General features: G+C 43.1%; 3 protein-coding genes across 9 annotated transcripts in view; all 3 read left to right on the top strand.

The window, feature by feature from the left end:
• The window catches only part of kmr (kramer), a 48,470-nt gene extending 35,535 nt beyond the window's left edge, over window positions 1–12,935 (top strand). Inside the window, exons 4-13 of one of the 7 annotated variants that reach the window (XR_011443413.1) lie at window positions 4,931–5,229; window positions 5,485–5,622; window positions 5,795–6,088; window positions 6,166–6,396; window positions 6,844–8,175; window positions 8,243–8,425; window positions 8,484–8,576; window positions 8,633–8,750; window positions 9,701–10,169; window positions 11,003–12,935. Coding sequence is in view for 6 of the 7 variants with exons in the window: in XM_070282084.1 (XP_070138185.1) it covers window positions 676–4,110; window positions 4,931–5,229; window positions 5,795–6,088; window positions 6,166–6,396; window positions 6,844–8,175; window positions 8,243–8,425; window positions 8,484–8,576; window positions 8,633–8,750; window positions 11,003–11,112 (6,095 nt within the window). In the remaining variant the exon portion in view is untranslated. Of the gene's footprint in view, window positions 1–675; window positions 4,246–4,930; window positions 5,230–5,484; window positions 5,623–5,794; window positions 6,089–6,165; window positions 6,397–6,843; window positions 8,176–8,242; window positions 8,426–8,483; window positions 8,577–8,632; window positions 8,751–9,094; window positions 9,512–9,700; window positions 10,180–11,002 lie in introns of those variants that run through there. The other 6 variants (XM_070282084.1, XM_070282080.1, XM_070282081.1 and 3 more) reach the window with 6 other exon arrangements.
• A 995-nt stretch (window positions 12,936–13,930) lies between these two features.
• Window positions 13,931–15,416, top strand: LOC108129929 (uncharacterized). Its single transcript, XM_017248241.3, has 4 exons — window positions 13,931–14,070; window positions 14,149–14,222; window positions 14,304–14,632; window positions 15,155–15,416. Exons 1-4 carry the CDS (start codon window positions 14,047–14,049, stop codon window positions 15,346–15,348), a joined length of 621 nt encoding a protein of 206 aa, XP_017103730.2. The 5' UTR covers window positions 13,931–14,046; the 3' UTR covers window positions 15,349–15,416.
• A 407-nt stretch (window positions 15,417–15,823) lies between these two features.
• Cht5 (Chitinase 5) lies at window positions 15,824–18,440 on the top strand. The gene is made up of 7 exons (XM_017248240.3): window positions 15,824–15,932; window positions 16,372–16,993; window positions 17,049–17,172; window positions 17,239–17,730; window positions 17,794–17,979; window positions 18,030–18,215; window positions 18,280–18,440. Exons 1-7 carry the CDS (start codon window positions 15,929–15,931, stop codon window positions 18,436–18,438), a joined length of 1,773 nt encoding a protein of 590 aa, XP_017103729.2. The 5' UTR covers window positions 15,824–15,928; the 3' UTR covers window positions 18,439–18,440.
• The last annotated feature ends 377 nt before the right edge of the window (window positions 18,441–18,817 follow it).

An 18,817-nucleotide genomic window follows, 5' to 3' on the forward strand; every position in this document is an offset into this window, starting at 1 on the left:
GTGAACCGATTTACAGTTGAAGCCCAAAAGTAGGCAACACAAAGAACGAACTTCCGGCCATGTTTCAAGTTTCTGGCCAACCTTAGCTAACATTTATTGTTGCCTGTATTTTGAGGAAAAAGAGGCTAATCTGTATCTCTGTAGTCAATAAATCTCTCTCTGTTTGAACACACACTCTTTATCTTTCATGGGTTTAGTTTTTGGAAAATGGTATACATATTAAAGTAGTCTCGTTTCATTCATAAATACATATACATTTATGGTATACATATGTTTTCCATTCATGACAATTGGTGCTTGGTATTTCCACTACTAAATGCCGCTGTAAACTTCGCACTAAAACCCAAACAACCAAACCAAACCAAACTCTAAACTCTAAATAATGAAACTCAATCTGAATCTGGGCTCATAGCGCAATCGACAACCCATTCGATTGAATTTAATTACTTTCCAAACCAGCAAAGATATACAAACATGTTTTATATTTCTTCTTTTTCCATACAAACAATCAAAAATTTGAATTTTGGTAACTCTTTGAAAACAATATTTTACCTCAATTTATGTAAATGCTGTAAATGTAATCCGTTTGAAATTATCAAAAACAAAAAAAAAAAATAATTGAATGAATGATAACTTGCAAATTAAACATAAACAAACAATACGCACGTATCCCAGATGCGACTGTGGATGAAAACTTGTATAAAGCGGCGGCAGGAAGGTCAACATCAACAACAAATACCACAACAACAGAAACTGAAACAGAAACAGAACCACGACCAACAACAACAACAACATCCCAACAGGTAGCAACAACAACAGCAGCAATAGAAAATCATAGCAGTAGCACAAATTTAGACAGTCCAACAATAGCAACAATAGCTGCAACAGAGGTAGCTGCCACACCAAGCCAAACAGTCCAAACAGTGCAACCAGTCCAAACAACACCATCAACACTAAAAGCAACCAATGCCAAATTCCAGCTAAAGCCCATTTTGAAAGTGCATGAGGCGAGCAAGACCCGCATTATTCAGGTGATTCAGGCGCATTATTCAGGAAAGGAGCAGGAGTCGGAGCTGGAGGAAGGGGACTCTGAGCCTGTACCCATTTTGCCAAAGAAAATAGCACCCAAATCGCCGCAGAATGCCAATTATGTTCCCGTGTACAGCAACAAGCTGGTCAGCAGCAGCAACTACGAGAACATGGAGTTTGGCAGGCCAATCGCCTCCGACAGCAAGACAGCGATTACGGATCCCGAGGAGACACCCATGCTTATGCAACTGAAGCTGTTCAAGGAGCAACAACAGCAGAAGGAACAACTTCAGGCCCCGGAGGAGGACCTGACACCCACAGCGGAAAGCAAGCCGATTCCCGGCGAGGATATGAATGCGGGCGTTGCGGAAGACGAAGAAGATGATGAGGACGAGGCGGAGGACGAAGATGAGAGCACAGCCTGTGAAGAGTACACTGACGATGACATTGACGAGGCTCTGGCGCAGGACGAAGAGGATGCGGATGAGGGCTCCGAGCACCTGGATCCTGAAACTGAAAAGCTGAAAAAAGAGCAGGAAGAGGAGAAGGAGCTGCAGCAGATTTATGTCAATGAACCCATCACCCCCACCGACCAGCAATTCGACGAGAGTCACTATTTGCCCATGACACCTAAAAAGGTGGAACTGGGCCAGCCTGGTGTCCTCACTTTGGTCAGCATGCACGAGTGCTATGCCGAGGAGGAGGAAAATCACTACGTGGAGATGACCAAGGGCATTGAGGAGGACGATAGCAAGAGCAACTATGAAATCATGTGCCTGGCCAGCTCCTGCGAAGTGAAGGTAACCACCAAATCGGAGCCTGTCTATATGGAACTAGCAGGGGTGAAGCCTGCTCCGCCACCAGTCGAAGAGGCGCACTGTTCCTCAGGCCGATCCACCCTCAAGAAGGCTAAGAAATCAGGAAGCGAAACGCTGAAGAAGAAAACCAAGAAACGTCAGGGAAAGGACATGCCGGATATCCTCAAGCCGGCCAAGAGCGCCTTGGCCTTGGCCAGTGACAGCTCGGACGCGGATGACGAGAGCAGCAGGCAGCAGCTGGAGGCCAAGAAGCTGAGATCCCGATCCCGTTTCAGCCTGTCGGACACCTTTAGGCCGGCTTCCTACTATTTGGGAGCCTCCACGCCCCTCAACAACTATGCCGAGAGTTCTGACAGCGAAATCCTGCCACCGCCTCCCATTCCAGACTCGCCGCCACCCATGGAGGAGCTAAAGACAGAGGAAATATTTTCCTCGGAGCACTACGATACAGTGAAGCGTCGTGACAGCAACAGCAAAGTGAATCTCTCCTACGAGCAGCTCCCCAAAATGCATGCCAGCAATACGTCCTTGAACTTACCCAAAGCTGCTCCAAGTCCTACCCTGAAGAGCAGTCGACTTTCGCTACCCGATCACTTCACCAAGATGAGACTTACGCCTCAGAGATTGCAGGTTACGGCCACGCCTCCGCAGCAACATCACGCCCGTACTCTGTCCGACTCCAACTACAGTTGCCAGTTGACGGACAATAGCTCCCGCACCTCCTCGGACCTGGACTTGTACCGGAGGAGAGGTCAACAGCAGCGGTGCACCAGCAACAATTCGCTACCCCTGAGCAGCGAGAATGAATCGGTGGAGTTCCGCCAGAGATCAGACTCGGAGCTGGATCGCCAGAGGTCGAGGAGACCCCTTTCGCAGGAGTCCATCAGCGAAATCGAGTCCCTGAGCGAACAGTTCGAGGAGACCCTGAGCAGTCACGAGCTGGACACCTACCTGAGCCATTTGCACCTGCCCACGGGTCAGGCCACGCCCACGAGTCACCTGCTGAACGATGCCAATGCCGCTGCCGGAGCAGATATCCTCACAAACCTCATTAAGCCGCCGAAAACATTCCGCAACGCCGAAGACGAGGAGCAGCACTTTTACGGAAACATACACTTTCTCTCCTCCACGGACTCCATTCAGCAGCTAGGCGGAGGCTCAGGTGGATTGGAGCAGTTGCCGGGTGGAGGAGCCGCTGCTGCCTGCTTGGTGGCGCTTCATAGTCGCAACAACAGCAACATATCCACTCAATCAGCCCCTTATTACTACTCGGAGCTGCCGACACCACCACAGTTGAATAACCAGCGCGATATACACGCCCATGGCTTGAACATTGCCCACATCCACAACCCCATCGACAGGTTCAATGTGGACGCCTTGGTGGATAAGGATCAGGCTATCGACAGCAAGAACCTGTACTGCATGAAGGATAACAACGAGAAGCTAAGCAACAAGAACCTGAAGCTGAACAACAACCAACTGGCGGACGCAGTGGAGCCACCAGAGAGTAGCGGTAGTGGCTCACTAAACCCATCACATTCATATCTCACAACTACTAAAAACACAAATCTCGCTCGTAAGACGATTGGTGGTAGCGATGGCAACCCTAACGATGGTGCTGGTGAAGATTCGGATGCAGGCAGTGGCTTAGGCGGAGGCGGAGAAGTGGGAGGTGTTACACCTGGAAAGACCCCGTCCAATAATGTGAATCCCAACCTCTCAGTTCTAGGTGGCGAGTTGCTTTGGGAGGAGGATGCTCTCTGGCGGGAAAGCTTACGGCGCGTCTCGCAGCGACATGCCCGATCCCTGGACGACCTGGACAGGATAACAGCAGGTCCAGTCGCCAGCACCCCTAAAGCCAAGTTGAGCCGCGAGGTGACCTATGTGAACGATAGCCAGAAGCCGCGACAGCCGGCCCAGCCGCAGCCCCTGAATGAACATGATGTCTATGTCCAACTTTTGGAGAACGCATCGCTGAACCAGGATCATAACGACTCCGATGTGTACGAGGTCCTGCGGGAAGAGACGGCCTCCAATTTGTCGCACAAATCCAACGAGCTGGATCGCGAAACCATACGCCAGTGGGATGCCATGTCGAGTGGCCTGATGAAGAGTCACCACAGCAACACAGAGACCACCGGAGGCCATAATTCGGGGGGTGTTGCCCACCTGCCCCTCACCAGCAATGTGCGCTCCATCATCCAACAGCTGAACAATAGCACAACCTCCAATGACGATGCCAATGGCAATCCTCTGGCATCGGGCAGAAAGTCCAGGAACAACAACCACTGAGGCAGGCAATAGCCCAGCCCAAAAACCATATAAATATTCGCAATGCAGGCTTTCCGTAGTTTTAAATTAGTTTTCCCAATTTTCCACATTTTCCCAATTTTCCACCGTCTGGCAATGATTTTTTTTTATATGTATATCTATCGCTCTGCGTGGACTTTTGTTTGCCAATCACCATCATCATTATGTTTTTCAGTTAGATAGTCTCTTATTTGTTTTGTCAATTGTCACTGTTACTTTTACTGTTGTTGTTGTTGTTGTTGTCGTCATTATTGTTGTTGTGTTGTTTTGTTTAATTAATCAACTGGTAAGCAAACTTATATATATATAAAATAAATTATGACAACCCTCATATCTCATTAAGTCATTAAAGCGCTTGTAAATATTCTGCCACTCACTCACCATCCCAACACAAACTCGCACCAATTCTATGAAACACTCACGCTGTATAGTTGGAAAAAAAATCTTTAAAATTTACAAAAACTAGATAAACACACTCTCCGTTCTAGGCAGCTTAACAGATTTCCATCAGATACAGCCACTGATCAGTAAAAACCAACAATTTCCGCTTGTAGCTACTATCCTATCTCCGAAAAAATGAATTACTTCAAATAATACAGCCAGCCCTTGCCAGAAAAATTAAATATTCCACACAACTGCTGACTGACTGATTGCTTTCCTAAATCCTAAATATTTCGCGCACGCATTCCAAAAACTATTTTAAGCCTGCCGCCCCCTCCATAAACAATTTCCCACCGAAAGTATTTGGCTAATTACATTCTCCATCCTTGTAGCCTCAATATCCGTGCGCAATGTTAACAACCTGCCCATGGGCAACCTCACGGTGAAGCCGGATCCCTCAGATACCCACCATCAGCAGCAGGAGTCAGCGTTTGCCCCGTACTATGGAGGAGCCGCCGAGACCAAGTACGCCAAGAACACTGTGCTCACGGACCGCGGACTCTACGCCGGAAACGGAGCCGGATTGGCCACATCCACTCCGCAGCATCAGCAGCAGCAGTTCCGTATGCGGCGCACCGGTAGTCGGGCGGAAATCGATATGCTCGAGAGGGAGACCAGCAGCCAGATTAGGGTAAGTGAAGAGGTTAAGCAACGTTTACTACCTTGATTCAACAAAGTTTCAGATTTCCCATTAATCTTAAAGTGCCCAATTATACAAATATATAGTTTGTCAGGACTTGAGCTTAATTATTCAAAATAGAAATGAAAGGATACTGTTGATATACTGATTTTGAGGAAAATTAAATCAATTAGTTGTTTATTGAATTTATGAAATATTAGAAAAAGAAAAAACGCAGTAGCATTTATAATTTTGCACCACCCACAGAACCTGGAAATGTCGGCTGGGGATTTGTTGAGCCGTACCCACGAGGAGCTGGTCCTTCTCCTGATTCAACTGAGACGCCAGAGCAGCCAAACGGCCAGAGCCATCGAGCAGTGCTGCAGTGATATGCACGATGTCCAGGTGGATAGAGCATCTATTATTTCCATGTTTTTTTCCGGTGGGGGGACTGTGGTTATGGCTAACATCAGGTGGCTGGTTTTATGACTAATTCTATGCTTGATTAACTAAATTTAATTTAATTATCTTAATTTAAGACTAAAAACTAACAAGACCAATTCCAAATTCCAAACAGAATCGCCTGCGCAGTGCCGAAGGTTTAACGCGAGCTGAGAGCATCCAGCGACTGGACTATTTGAAACAGCACCTTTTGGACTTGGAACGGCACTATGAGAAGAGCAAGCCCTTGGTCAATCTGGTGGACAACATGGTCAAGTTGGGTTCACTATACCGGAACGATGCCAACGGCAGAGTCCAGCCAACCACTATCGAGCGTGTGGAGTTCAATCAGCGTATGCAGGAGCGGCAGATGCTGCAGGAAGAGCAGCAGCAATGGGACCGTCTCAGTCCCAATCAGGCCGAGCTACAGGTAGGCTAAGAAAACCTTAAAAATATACTAATAAATTATAAATATTTAATTATAATTGTTACACCTTTCTTGCTCAGGCCAAGGTTCATGAGCTCTACCAACTGGATCAACTCCTGCAGGAAGAGTCTGGAACTCTGCAGAGCCTGCAGCGCGACAAGGAGGACCTTGAGCGAGCTTTGGGTGGTCTGAGGGCTAGAATCCAAGACAGCAATGCCACGCCCATGGCTCTGGAGGCGGCCAAGAAGCAACAACACATTTTGGAGCGCGAACTGTCGCGTGTCCATCAGCTTCTGGCTGAGAACTCAAAGGTATCCAAGGTGCCTAGTAGAAGTTTTTTGCATTTTGTGTCCACATCTGACAAGATGCGTCTTATATGTATGTCTGCTTGAGCTTAGCATGTCGCTTATGTAACTAACAAAAAAAACTAATTTAAAAAGTGTAATCCATTTTCAGAGCTTCAACTTCATTCGATATGCAAAAGTCTATGCAGTTTTTGATAGAACAAATGAAAACTTTTTATGGTTTCTTTGTCGTTCCATTCATCATTTAAAAGCATTAATTTTTTGATAAAAAAGAGGTTTCAACAAAAATATAATTAAATTTCTATTCAAACAAAAGATCTCCTTCAAATGAAACATTTCAAAAGCTCAACTATAGAATTGAATGCAAAAGACTTCTCATTTTTGTAGCTTCTGCTGCATGTGCCCTATCCAAATTAAAGAGCAACCCGACTAAACCAAAATCTAACATTTCAGAAACTGGAGCAGACAGTGGCGGGTAATGCTCGACTGGAGCAGGAGCTGCTGCTTTTGCGCCAGAAAGTGCAGGACACTCGAGGAGCTGCCACAAACGGAATCGACGCTGCTGCACCCATGAATGGCGACCAAAACGCAGCTGTTTTACAATCCGAACTGGAGCGTGTCCAGTCCTTGGTGGGGGATATGCAAAGGCAGCGACATGAACTCAGCACCGCAGTGCGCCAGCTGACGGAGAACTCGAGCCGGTTGTACCAGGAGATTGGAAAGCAGGAGGTTATGAACGGTGGGGGCTCCACCAACGGCAGCCTGAAGAAGCGCAGCAACTCGACCAGCTGGACCGAAACGGACTTGGACTCCAATATGCTGAAGAGTGGTAGTCGGCAGCACCTAAACGACTCCAGCCTGAACCTATCCACTCCTTTGTATGTGGACACCAATAGCTCCTCGAAGTTAAACGACTATAACCGCTACAACGGCGGCGGAAGCAGCGATGCCCTAGAGATGAGCGGAATGGAGAGCGATGGCTTCTTGGAAAGCAACCCCTTCGCCATGGGCCTGGAGAAGCAGGAAATCAAGACCGTGAGGATTGTGAAGAGGGAATCGGAGCGCCGACATCGGGATCGCAGCGAACGGGGACTGAGCAGCTCCATCCAGAATCTGGACCAGGTGATGGAGGAGGAGATGTATGCCCAGCAGCAGCGCGAACAGAACGCCATGTATCCACAGAACAACGAGGAGCAGCCGATGACCAATGGTCACCACAGCCGCTCCAAGTCACTGCCTAGAAACTACTCTGAACCTCCCAAGCCGCGGCACAGTCGACACATGAATGGAAAGACCAACGGCCACCACCACTACAACAACGGAGGTGGCTATGACTACGACCGGAACAGCAACTACGAGCACCAGCCGCCACCACCGCCGGCACCACAGAGCAGCAATGGGCACCACCACCAGCAGAGGGAGCACCTGAACCCGCTGGCCAATGCCTACTTCGCCAAGCAGCTCCAGCAGCAGGCGAATCCTTCTCGCGACAGTGCCCGCGTGGCCTTGCGCACCAAAACCGACTCCTTGCAGAGCCTGAACAAGAGCCTCACGGATCTTAGTCCGGAGCCTGTGTTCCAGAGCGTGGCTGCCCGTCAGATCATCAACGAAATGTCCGCCGGATCGGCCTCTGAGGACACCGAGAAGGTGGTGGAGAAAGTGCCGCCTCCTCACAAGCATCGACGGGCAGTGCCCCGGGAGAAGAGACGTCACTATACTGCCCCGAATAATGTCAATCAGAAGGCCATGGAGAAGGTGCAGGCCGAGAACGATATGAATCGCAATGTAAGTGTAGTTTACGTTTTAATTTTTTAAAATTAAATGAAAATAACTTTTTAAAATCATGTTACAGAACACTAACTGGCGAGCTCGCGATGACCTGGACATGGAGGTGGCTCTGCGGCCGCGAATGAATGCCCCCGATGTGGTGCGATCAGCTCTGGGGCAGGGTGAGAAAATTTCGGAGAATACCATTGATAACTTGCTCTTGGCGCCGAACAAAATAGTCATACCCGAGCGTTACATACCAGAAACAGTAAGTATTAAATCGATATTAAATGCAATGGGCGTTTAATTTCTTAAAAATCTAACAGACGCCCGAACTGTCGCCGGAGGAGAAGAAACGCCGTCAGGAGAAGGTCGAGTCCATCAAGAAAATGCTGGCCGAAGCCCCCATTAGCAGCAACGTATGTTTCTTTTTCTTTTCTGAGTAATCTTAACTAATAAATATATTTTTAAATAGGAAAATGAGAGCCTGCCGCCGAGCAAACTCAACGCTGAGAAGAAACAACGCGAGCACCTGTTGCAGCTCAACCAAATCCTGGCCCAGCAGGTGATGCAAGTCAGCAAGATCGTAGCCGGTGAGTAGAATGCATCCAGGGTTGTCTTAGGTCTTTTACCAGCAGTTGACCTTCGTGTTGAGTTCCAATTGATATCCGAAAGTAAATCCCGATTCAACCATATAAGCAATGCCTTGCCAGTTTCGTTTCTGTTCCATGTTTATGTTCATTACTAATAAGCTCTCCAAATCGATGATATTACTACTACTATATGTGTGTATATACATAAGCGTTAATTCAGTGTAATCTAACCATGTCAGAGTCCCGTCCAACTCTGTCTACCTGCCCCTTCATTTCAAACTATCAACTTTATGCTCTTCTAATCTCTATATATGTATCTTCTTTCGACTCTTTCTGATTTCTAGATGATTAATGATAATACATATCATAAGCATACCATCTAATCTAATGCGTTAAGTCCCCAGTTCGAATAAGATATCTCAGATCATCCCCCCACCTCATTGCGAGCTCATCGACGGCGTCCGACTCCATAGCCCCTTTTTCACAGCCAAGACCACACTTTTCACACCCACACCCACTCACTCAAACAAACAACTTCAAACAACATCAAACACTGTCAACAAACAGTCAATCGTACAAACATTTCCAACCTCTTCTCCAACAGTGTCCTCTCATTCGTTCGCTTTGCACTCGACCAGTTCTATAATCTATAATTAATCGTAAATTAAGTAACCATCCATGTCATAGATTCAATGAGAATATGCACATTGCGTATACGCAGTGTTGGTCCACAGACATATCTAAAATTCAAGACAAAATTAAATTGCATTGGGGAATTGCATTCGTTCGAGATGAAAAAAATGTAAAATCACTTAAATATTTACTAATATTAATATTTATTCTATAGAAGTTACACTTTTTTTTAATTTAATATATTTTATTTTCATTTTATTTATTTATATTCGTTTAATTTTATATGTTTATTTTATTTGTTTTGCATATTTTTCTAGGCAATCCCAATAGTCACAACTAATCCGCAAGTAGCCTGTCAAGTTGTTTTTGTTCACATTTTGTGTTTTACATTGCATTGCATTTGATTTACGTTTCACTTTGTGTTTGCAAATCGATAACTAAGAGGGTTCGCATCACGATTCGCGCAACATACTATACATATAATATATATATCTTGTTCAGTACATTCGAAACATACAAATATATGCAAAAATAGTACGTTACACCTAAGTATTCAGTAACAACAACGGCAAACAAACACACACGCGATATTGAGATTTAAAGCATGCTAAACTCACAAAAAAAACTCACTCCAAACAAAAAAGCAAACTTCACAAAAACAAAAAGAAATTACTAAACATGAAACAATAGAAAAAACGACAACAACAATAAACAGCAACGCAATAGCAACAAGAACAAGTACAACAACAACAAGCACAAGAACAACAACAACAGAAATACGATTCCGTAAGTCCAGGTTTGTACACATTTCGATTAATACAATATTCATAAATAAACAATGAACCGAGTATTGTAGCTACCATGCCATGCATTCCATGTATAATCACGCCAAAAAGTCTGCCTAGCTTTAATGATGATTCTATAATATATTGGTCCCATAAATTAATCAACCTGCACGCCATAACTATAAATTATATTGTAAAATATAACACCTTGGGAAAAAAGCACTCCTACACTAAGCCACTAATCCACTAAACACAAAACTTACCAAACACCTTAAAAAATAAAAAGAAAATGTTAGCAGCACTTCTAAAGAAGCACTATTAGCACTTCAAAGCAAACTATTGGAAAATAAAAAGGATATTGGTTAAAAAATTGTATAAAGGAGAAGTTTTTAAAAAACCACATTTTTTAGTCTGAGAATAAAATTGTTTAGGTTTGAGAAAGTTTTGAAATCAAATTCCATGCAAATTGCTTAGTTTCGGAACTAAATTTCTGCACTGCCTAACATGCGTATAAAAGTTTGTCAAAAAGAGTCAAGATGCGATAAATCGCTGACGAAAACGAGTAAGTATAGCTCAAAGCACCAATAAAACAGCTAAGACAGGAGTACTAGCAGCAAGCAAGAATCAACAAACAACTTTTACAAACAAACCCAACACAAACCAAAACTTACACGATATATATATACTTCCAAATGGGTTATCGGTGTACTTTTTTTCTATATAACCTACATATACTTCAAACTTTTACAGCACGCTTGGAGGGGTTTTTGGTCTAAGCTATACAATTTTTATGATATGATGCACTAACTTTTGGCCATTTTTGTTAACCCACAGAAAAAGCAATGGCCGAAAAAGCAAACCAGGAGGAGGAGGACGAGCTGCGACCGGAGTCACCAAGCGAACCACTGCCGATATTCCAGCAACGCGACAATTTTTATAGCTAAACGGCAACAGCAACAACTAATTAAATAACTCCGATAAGCGATTATTGAATATATTAATCAGGCACAATATCCGCTGCATTTATCTTGAGAATCAAACTAGGAAATTTGCTAACAATTTTAACCGAAAATCGTATCAATTCATAAATGTGACTGAGTTATATGGAATGTTATATGTATATCTGTTGAAAAGACTATTATAAAATCGGAAATCAGACGTAAATTGGGTCGGGAAAACGATTGTTATCGATACTATGCATATTATTATTATATATATACAACATACATATACAATATGGAAATCAAAGATTCAACATATCAATTTAAGCAAACAATTGCAAAGTCATTAAAGAAAAACGATATCAATTACACACAATTAGCGGGCGTTCTTGACGTTTTGTAGGAATATCGATTGAAAAATTAAGGTAGTTTCAGATTCAATTGTGTTCGACTTGAGTTGGATTTGAGACGAATCAAATACGTTCCTGAAAGGCTTACGAATGGAAATTGGTCAAAAATCATGACAGCATTCATGACAACTAAAACAATAACTTTAAAGACTTTTGTAACAGACTTTTCGAGAGTAGCGCATTTTCTCTACAAAAGTAACTAACCAAACAACCAGACAACAGCAGTTAAAACCACTTTTGGAGCCAATATTATTGCATTTGATATGAACAAGTTTTTAAGATCAGTCAGAAGAAGAGATATATCAACAGCAAGGGCATCAAAATCTTTAGCTAGAGACTCAGAATCGAACTCAACCAGATAACGCACTGCGCACTCAATGCGCTTTCAACCTTCGCAATTTCCCCCAAAAGGTACCTATCGCAATTATTAATAATGGAATATTATAAATGCATAACTGATGAAATATAATTGAATTGTATTTAAACGTGAACATACATATAACAAGCGACGCTGAACTACGACATGCATATATTAATTTTAAATTATAAATATTTAAACGAGCATAATGCTATAATATACACACGCGTACATATAATTATTTAAATGTAGGTCAATTAGCCAGGCAATTAATGAAAGAAATCGGAAATTGAAAGCTGGGGAAGCGGTTAAAAATAAATATTAGATCATGTTGGTGAATATTACAAAATACAATGCAATTCAAGTCAATGGATAAAATTACACGCAATCGCTGGTTGAATTTAATGTCTATATAACTTTAAAAGTTATTGAAAACGCATAGCTCTATTCAAAACTATATATACAAAATTTTAATCGAAATACCCCACAAGATAAACAACGAGAAATTGTTAATAGACAAAAATGAATCTTAATGCAAGCGATACATGCAAAATTGTACAAAAATATATTTTAAGTTCTTAGTTTTTAGTTGTTATTACGATGATTATGTTACAGCTATGACACTTTGGTTTAAGGTTCATTTTCTTTAAACATAAGTTATCTATGATTCCATAAGTTTTTTTTTGTACATTTCGCGGTGCTATATGGATGTGTATACATATGTAGATTACTTTCGTTCTATAAGTTCGTGCATAAACTGAAAACAATTAGGCAAAGTCAAATTATTGGTAAACATTGTCAGATATGTAGATTGTCAGGCTTCGAAATGCAACTGCACTAAGCATATACGCACGCATACTCCCTAAATACGAAAACACAAAAAATGACAACATTAAAGAACCCACAAAAAATATTTATTGCATATATATACATACAAATAAATATACATAAACATATACATATACATAAAAGCTGTACGTCATAATATGATAAGAGTTGAAGACGATAAACTGCGAACGAGAAATGTTATCAATAAAGATTATAGTTGAAAATTCAAATTACCCATTGTTTCCTTTGTAACGAATAAAATGGCGAAGGTTTTACGGAACAGGAACTGCGTACTGCCCAGTGGTCGAATGACGAATCTGAATCTTGGTTCCAATTGCCGGCTAAATTCAAGATCAATGTTAAGGGGCGCGGACTACGACGATGTCGTCTTGAATCTCAATGAATCCCGGCGCTGACAGCTCAGCTTTGAATATGACGGTTGAATTCAATTCCCGGGCACTCGACACTCGAGGCATAACAAATAATTCCAGAAATCAACGCCAAAAAAAATACATATGCGTGTGGGTGGTAGAGATACATATCGGGTGAAATGTGGAGCATTCGATAACTTTCTAAAAGTTTTCTTATCACGGTTCGATATCCAATTAGCATAATCGTGACTCTTGTGGCGCAGTAGATCGCCCACAACGAAAGTGAGTGTTTTGAATATTTATAATACTATAATTTCTTTAAATAAATCAATCAATAATGTTCTATTTACAAGTATTTTGTTTTAATTAATGGCTTAAAAATATCTTTGTAAACAAAGTAAGTAATATTTATTCGTAAGTTTAAATATATTTCCTGGCCAATTAAGGCAAAGTTGATAATCTGTAAGGTTTTCGCACTCTCTTGAAACCACCGCGAGTATTTGAATTCATTGACCGCGAAATTAACAACACTTTGTCACATTAACAATGGCAATTACCGTGCATTTTGCGGCTATTCCGGATCAGTATTGTCCCATTGCGAGCCTGGCTAATTACAATATGCTCAAAGACCTTACATACTATATGTGTGTTGCCGCGGATAGGTAGGTATGTAAATATATTTAAAAAACCTGAATTATCTTTAACCAATCAGGTTTATAGCGTTGAGAGCCGATGATGCGCGCAAAAACAACTCGAAATCAGAGTGAGTAAGGGAGCAGCAGATATGGTAACAAAAAAAACCCCGACATACGACATTGTCCAAGTATTAATTGTGCGGAATAAAGTGAGTTGCCTTTCCTCCGTGTGTATTTTAGTCGAAGCTGTGCGGCTAAACCGTGAGGTTCAGGCAAATCGTTTCAGAAAAATAAACTCGTAAACTGGAACACGCCAAGGGATTGCAAGTACCAGTATGTTAGCCGCCGTTCCCGCCTGTGTAAGTCCGGCGTTTGTCTTTTGGCGGGCCGTAATTTAGTGGCAACCCAACCCCATTTCAATCGCATATTTCACACAGCTGGCCCTGCTCGCTGTGATAAGCTCACAGGCTCTGTTCCCCCAGGCAGCTCCCTTCCCAGCAATCGAGAATGCGTCAGTATCTCCGTGGCAGCGGTGTTAGTCCCGTATTTTACCTCGTTTTTGTTTTGTTACCTTTTTTGTGCCATTATTCAGTGCCTTCACCAGCTACGATTTACAGGCCGAAGAGTCGGCGCCGGCTTTAAGCCAGGTCCATGTCCAGCATAATCGGCACCGTCGACATCATGGGGAAGGCAATTACCATGGTCATAGCCACCACAAGCGGCACTGGGATCACCATTTTCCCGGCCCGGACTGTCATCATCCAGGCGGCTTTGGGTTTGAGCATCCACCGCACTATGGGCCACCACACCATCGGTTCGAGCCATTTCCTCACGGGTTCGAGCCCTTTCCAAACACCTTTGGACCGCCGGAATATGAGGAGCATCAGCGCCCCTTCAAAGCGGACCTGGAGCCCTTCAATGGTAAGTGCCGGTTCATCACAAAAATGCATTACTCATACAAACAATTTAGGGAAGAAATATTTACTAGGTAAGGTCTGAAATTTTGAATATGGGGGCAATTTTTTGTTTATTTCCTAATCTACCACAAATAGCAACAAAATTTTAATGAATCAAGATTATAAAGTTCACACTGTTTTATATTTATTATCAGTAGTATTTGCTTTAATAGAATATATTTCATAATAAAACAAAACATAAATCTCAAAATAAAAACCTCAGATTCTCTCACACTCACTCTCTATGGAAAGTAAACAAATTATTGAATTTCTACATTGAAATGTTTATGTTATTTGTGAAACGTTTTCATTGCGGTTTGCCTTAATAGTAACATCTGGTCATTAATTTTATGATTTTCCAAGCCATTAACTGCTAAGAATACAAAAAGGGAAAACATTTAGGAGTATTTTTTAAGAAGAGAACTAAAACTATAAAAGTATTAAAAATATATAAAAAATATCCATAACGAAATACATAATCTTCCAGATAACAAGAAGTCGGGTCCACCCAGCACGACTAGTGTAGCTCCGCCACCTGCCCCATCTTCCATCCCAGAAACTTCCACAACCACAACTGCAAGAAGCACAACCTCCACCACCGCAGCAACCACTGCTGCACCCACCAGTTCCAGTTCCAGCACCGAAGATGCCACCTTGGCCATTGACATACGCCTGGGCTGACAACTTAGACCTAAGACTCCTATTCTTTTCTGTATTGTGTGACATTAAAGGGGCTACCTTAACCACAAGTTATCTATCCATTACCATTATTATTGTCGTGCGACGAAGCCTGGATGCGAAAGGGTAACACTATCTGGGCCATTTACAGGGATCTTTATTTAGGCCCAGCCAGAAATATGGTAATTCTAGAGCATAAACAACGGGGGGGTGCCTTCAGATCTGGCCGTAAAATAAAATCCGAATGCAAAACAATCGGAAAGAAAGTGGCAAAACAAGCGAGATCTGGAAACGGGCACAGAGTCAGCCAGAAGAGACACAAAAGCTTGTTCCCTTCCTCTCGCCCCCGACCAATTCTTTGAAGAATCGCAACTCTCACGCACTCTACGCAGGAACAAAGGCGCAATCCAAGAACCGGACTGCAAACCTCCCACTATAAAAGCCGCACTGTTCGAGAGTTTGACTGTCATTTGACGCCAAACGCGCGTCGTACGCAGATCGCTCGAGAAACCCTCCGATATATAAATATATATTCGACTCATCCCCGATCCAGCCGGTGTTTTTCGTGGAGGAGCATTAAGAAATGGGTAAGCCTGGCCGTGCATATAAAGTGCAGATCGGTGAACGAACTTGAGACCTGCAGCATTATGGACACATAACCTTAGCTGTTCCATAAATACAACACATAAAGCCAATGTGGGCTTGGACTTTATTCAATTATTATATATGCAAGTCGCGTGGATCTCGAAAAAAAAGTAATCGTGGCCGGGAATCGATTCGAGTACTGGGAAAAGGCTAAACAAATGTGTAGAAGCGTTAAAAAAGGTTTTAGATTTCAATTACCAAATTAAATTCTTTCTTTAAAATTTACACAACACTTAAATCTTTAAATTATTTTGAAATAAGAATACTAATTTTTAGGCTTAAGCCTTGTTTTACTATTGAACTTCGCTGGTGAAAATTATTTCCCTATTTTAATTATAGAAATAGGATTATCATATCTGACCACTTTTAATCCCATTTCAGTGCACTATTTGGCGATCATTGTGCTGGGCGTGCTCTCCTCCTGGCCAGGTGGAATCTCGGCCGGTGACCAACCTGCTCGAATTGTCTGCTATTTCAGCAACTGGGCTGTTTATCGTCCCGGAATCGGTCGATATGGATTGGAGGATGTGCCCACCGACCTTTGCACTCACATTATTTATTCCTTTATTGGGGTGAACGACAAAAACTGGGATGTTTTGGTAATCGATCCCGAACTGGATGTGGATCAAGGTGGATTCAGAAAGTTCACAGATCTGAAGAAGACTCATCCGAATGTAAAGCTGGAAGTGGCGGTTGGCGGTTGGGCTGAAGGAGGCTCTAAGTACTCGCAAATGGTCGCTGTTCGAGAAAGACGCCAGAGTTTCATACGCAGTGTGGTACAGTTCATGCGGCAGTATAATTTCGATGGCTTTGATCTGGACTGGGAGTACCCGGGCGCCACTGATCGCGGGGGTAGTTTTGGAGACAAGGACAAGTTCCTGTACTTTGTTCAGGAATTGAGACGTGCCTTTGATCGCGAAGGAAAGGGCTGGGAGATAACCATGGCAGTCCCCGTTGCCAAATTCCGACTTCAGGAGGGCTACCACGTTCCAGAGTTGTGCGAGTAAGTCCCCCTCAACTCCCCCTTGTTTAAACTTTAGAATTACCAATTTCTTTAGGCTGCTGGATGCCATTCATGCCATGACCTATGATCTGCGAGGAAACTGGGCCGGATTCGCCGACGTTCACAGTCCGCTCTACAAGCGAAAACACGACCAGTACGCCTATGAACGCCTGAATGTGGTAAGTTAGGAGAATATAGGGAATTCGGAGAACGATGTCTATAGGTAATAACATCTTCCATTCAAGAACGACGGCCTGGGACTGTGGGAGGAGATGGGCTGCCCGGCCAACAAACTGGTGGTGGGCATTCCCTTCTACGGACGCACCTTTACGCTGAGCAACTCGAACAAGAACTACAACATGGGCACCTACATCAACAAGGAAGCTGGCGGTGGTGCCCCGGGTCCGTACACCAATGCCAGCGGTTTTCTGGCCTACTACGAGATCTGTACGGAGGTGATGGACAAGTCTAAGGGATGGACTCTGGAGTGGGACGATGCCGGAATGGTTCCCTTCACCTACAAGGACACCCAGTGGGTGGGTTATGAAAACGAGGCCTCTGTCCAAATCAAGATGGATTACATCAAGAACCGTGGATATGCTGGAGCCATGACTTGGGCTATTGACATGGACGATTTCCACGGATTGTGTGGAAGGAAGAATGGTCTCATGCAGATTCTATACGACAACATGAAGAGCTATACGGTTCCAGAGCCAACCAGGGAGACTACGCCAAGAGTAAGTGATTATTTATGAAATTAGTGAATAATTAGAGTATTAATTAATGCTTCGATTTTATAGCCGGAGTGGGCCAAACCACCAGCCACACCACCGAATGCAGATGAGGGTCCTGTGCCGCAGGCTAAACCAACATCCACCACCACTCGCCGGCCCAAGCCGAAGCCCCAGCCAACTTCTAGCTCTGTTAGTACCACTTTAGCACCGGTGCCATCTGTGGGCAGCAGTACTCCAAAACCAACCACAAAGGTAAGAAACTTGAAATAACTCAAGACGATTACTAAGATTCTTCTTTTTAGAAACCCAAAAAACCGAAGAAGACTACAACCACCACCACTACGACTACCACAACCCCGGCTCCTGAGAAAACAACTGAAGATCCTGAAGAAATTGTGGATCCCGAGCAATCCGTTAGCACACAGTTCGATCCAAGCGAAATCGATTGCACCAACAAAGATTTTGTGCCACACCCGAACTGTAGAAAGGTAAGAGGAAAATATCTTACATAAGGTACCCATATATTAGTTTAATTTCTTATATTTTCTTCAGTACTTCCGTTGTGTCCATGGCAAGCCTGTAGAATTTGAATGCAAAGAGGGCACAGCCTTCCACACAGTCCTGAACGTTTGCGATTGGATCGAGAACAGCGATCGTTACTACTGCACCCGTTCGAAGAAGAAGTCAGAGGGCAATGAGACCCACAAATGAATTTAAAATGAAATACATTTATTTATTATTATTTTTAAATTACGAAAAAACGAGAACTATGCAGTTAGGATTAAGCTATTTAATATAATCTAAAATTAATAGCTACTAAGGGTCATAAAATACATTGAAGAGATTACTAGACGAGACGAAAGAAATAAAAATAAATAAAATTTCAGAATCAAATAAAACAAAAAGTTAATGAGCCATTCAATAGAAGTGTGAGCAATCTAGTGGCTAGAGTCTTGCATAACGCAACGATATATAGAGGATTACGTATACGTGATGCTCCTTGCCCTGCCGCGATTTGGATGGGAATTTGCCAATCTTAATTACGCTAATAAACGCAATGACTTGGGACATTTTTGCACTTGTCCGCGGC

The sequence above is a fragment of the Drosophila bipectinata genome, chromosome 3R (genome assembly GCF_030179905.1).
Source record: "Drosophila bipectinata strain 14024-0381.07 chromosome 3R, DbipHiC1v2, whole genome shotgun sequence".
NCBI classification, from domain to species: Eukaryota; Metazoa; Arthropoda; class Insecta; order Diptera; family Drosophilidae; genus Drosophila; species Drosophila bipectinata.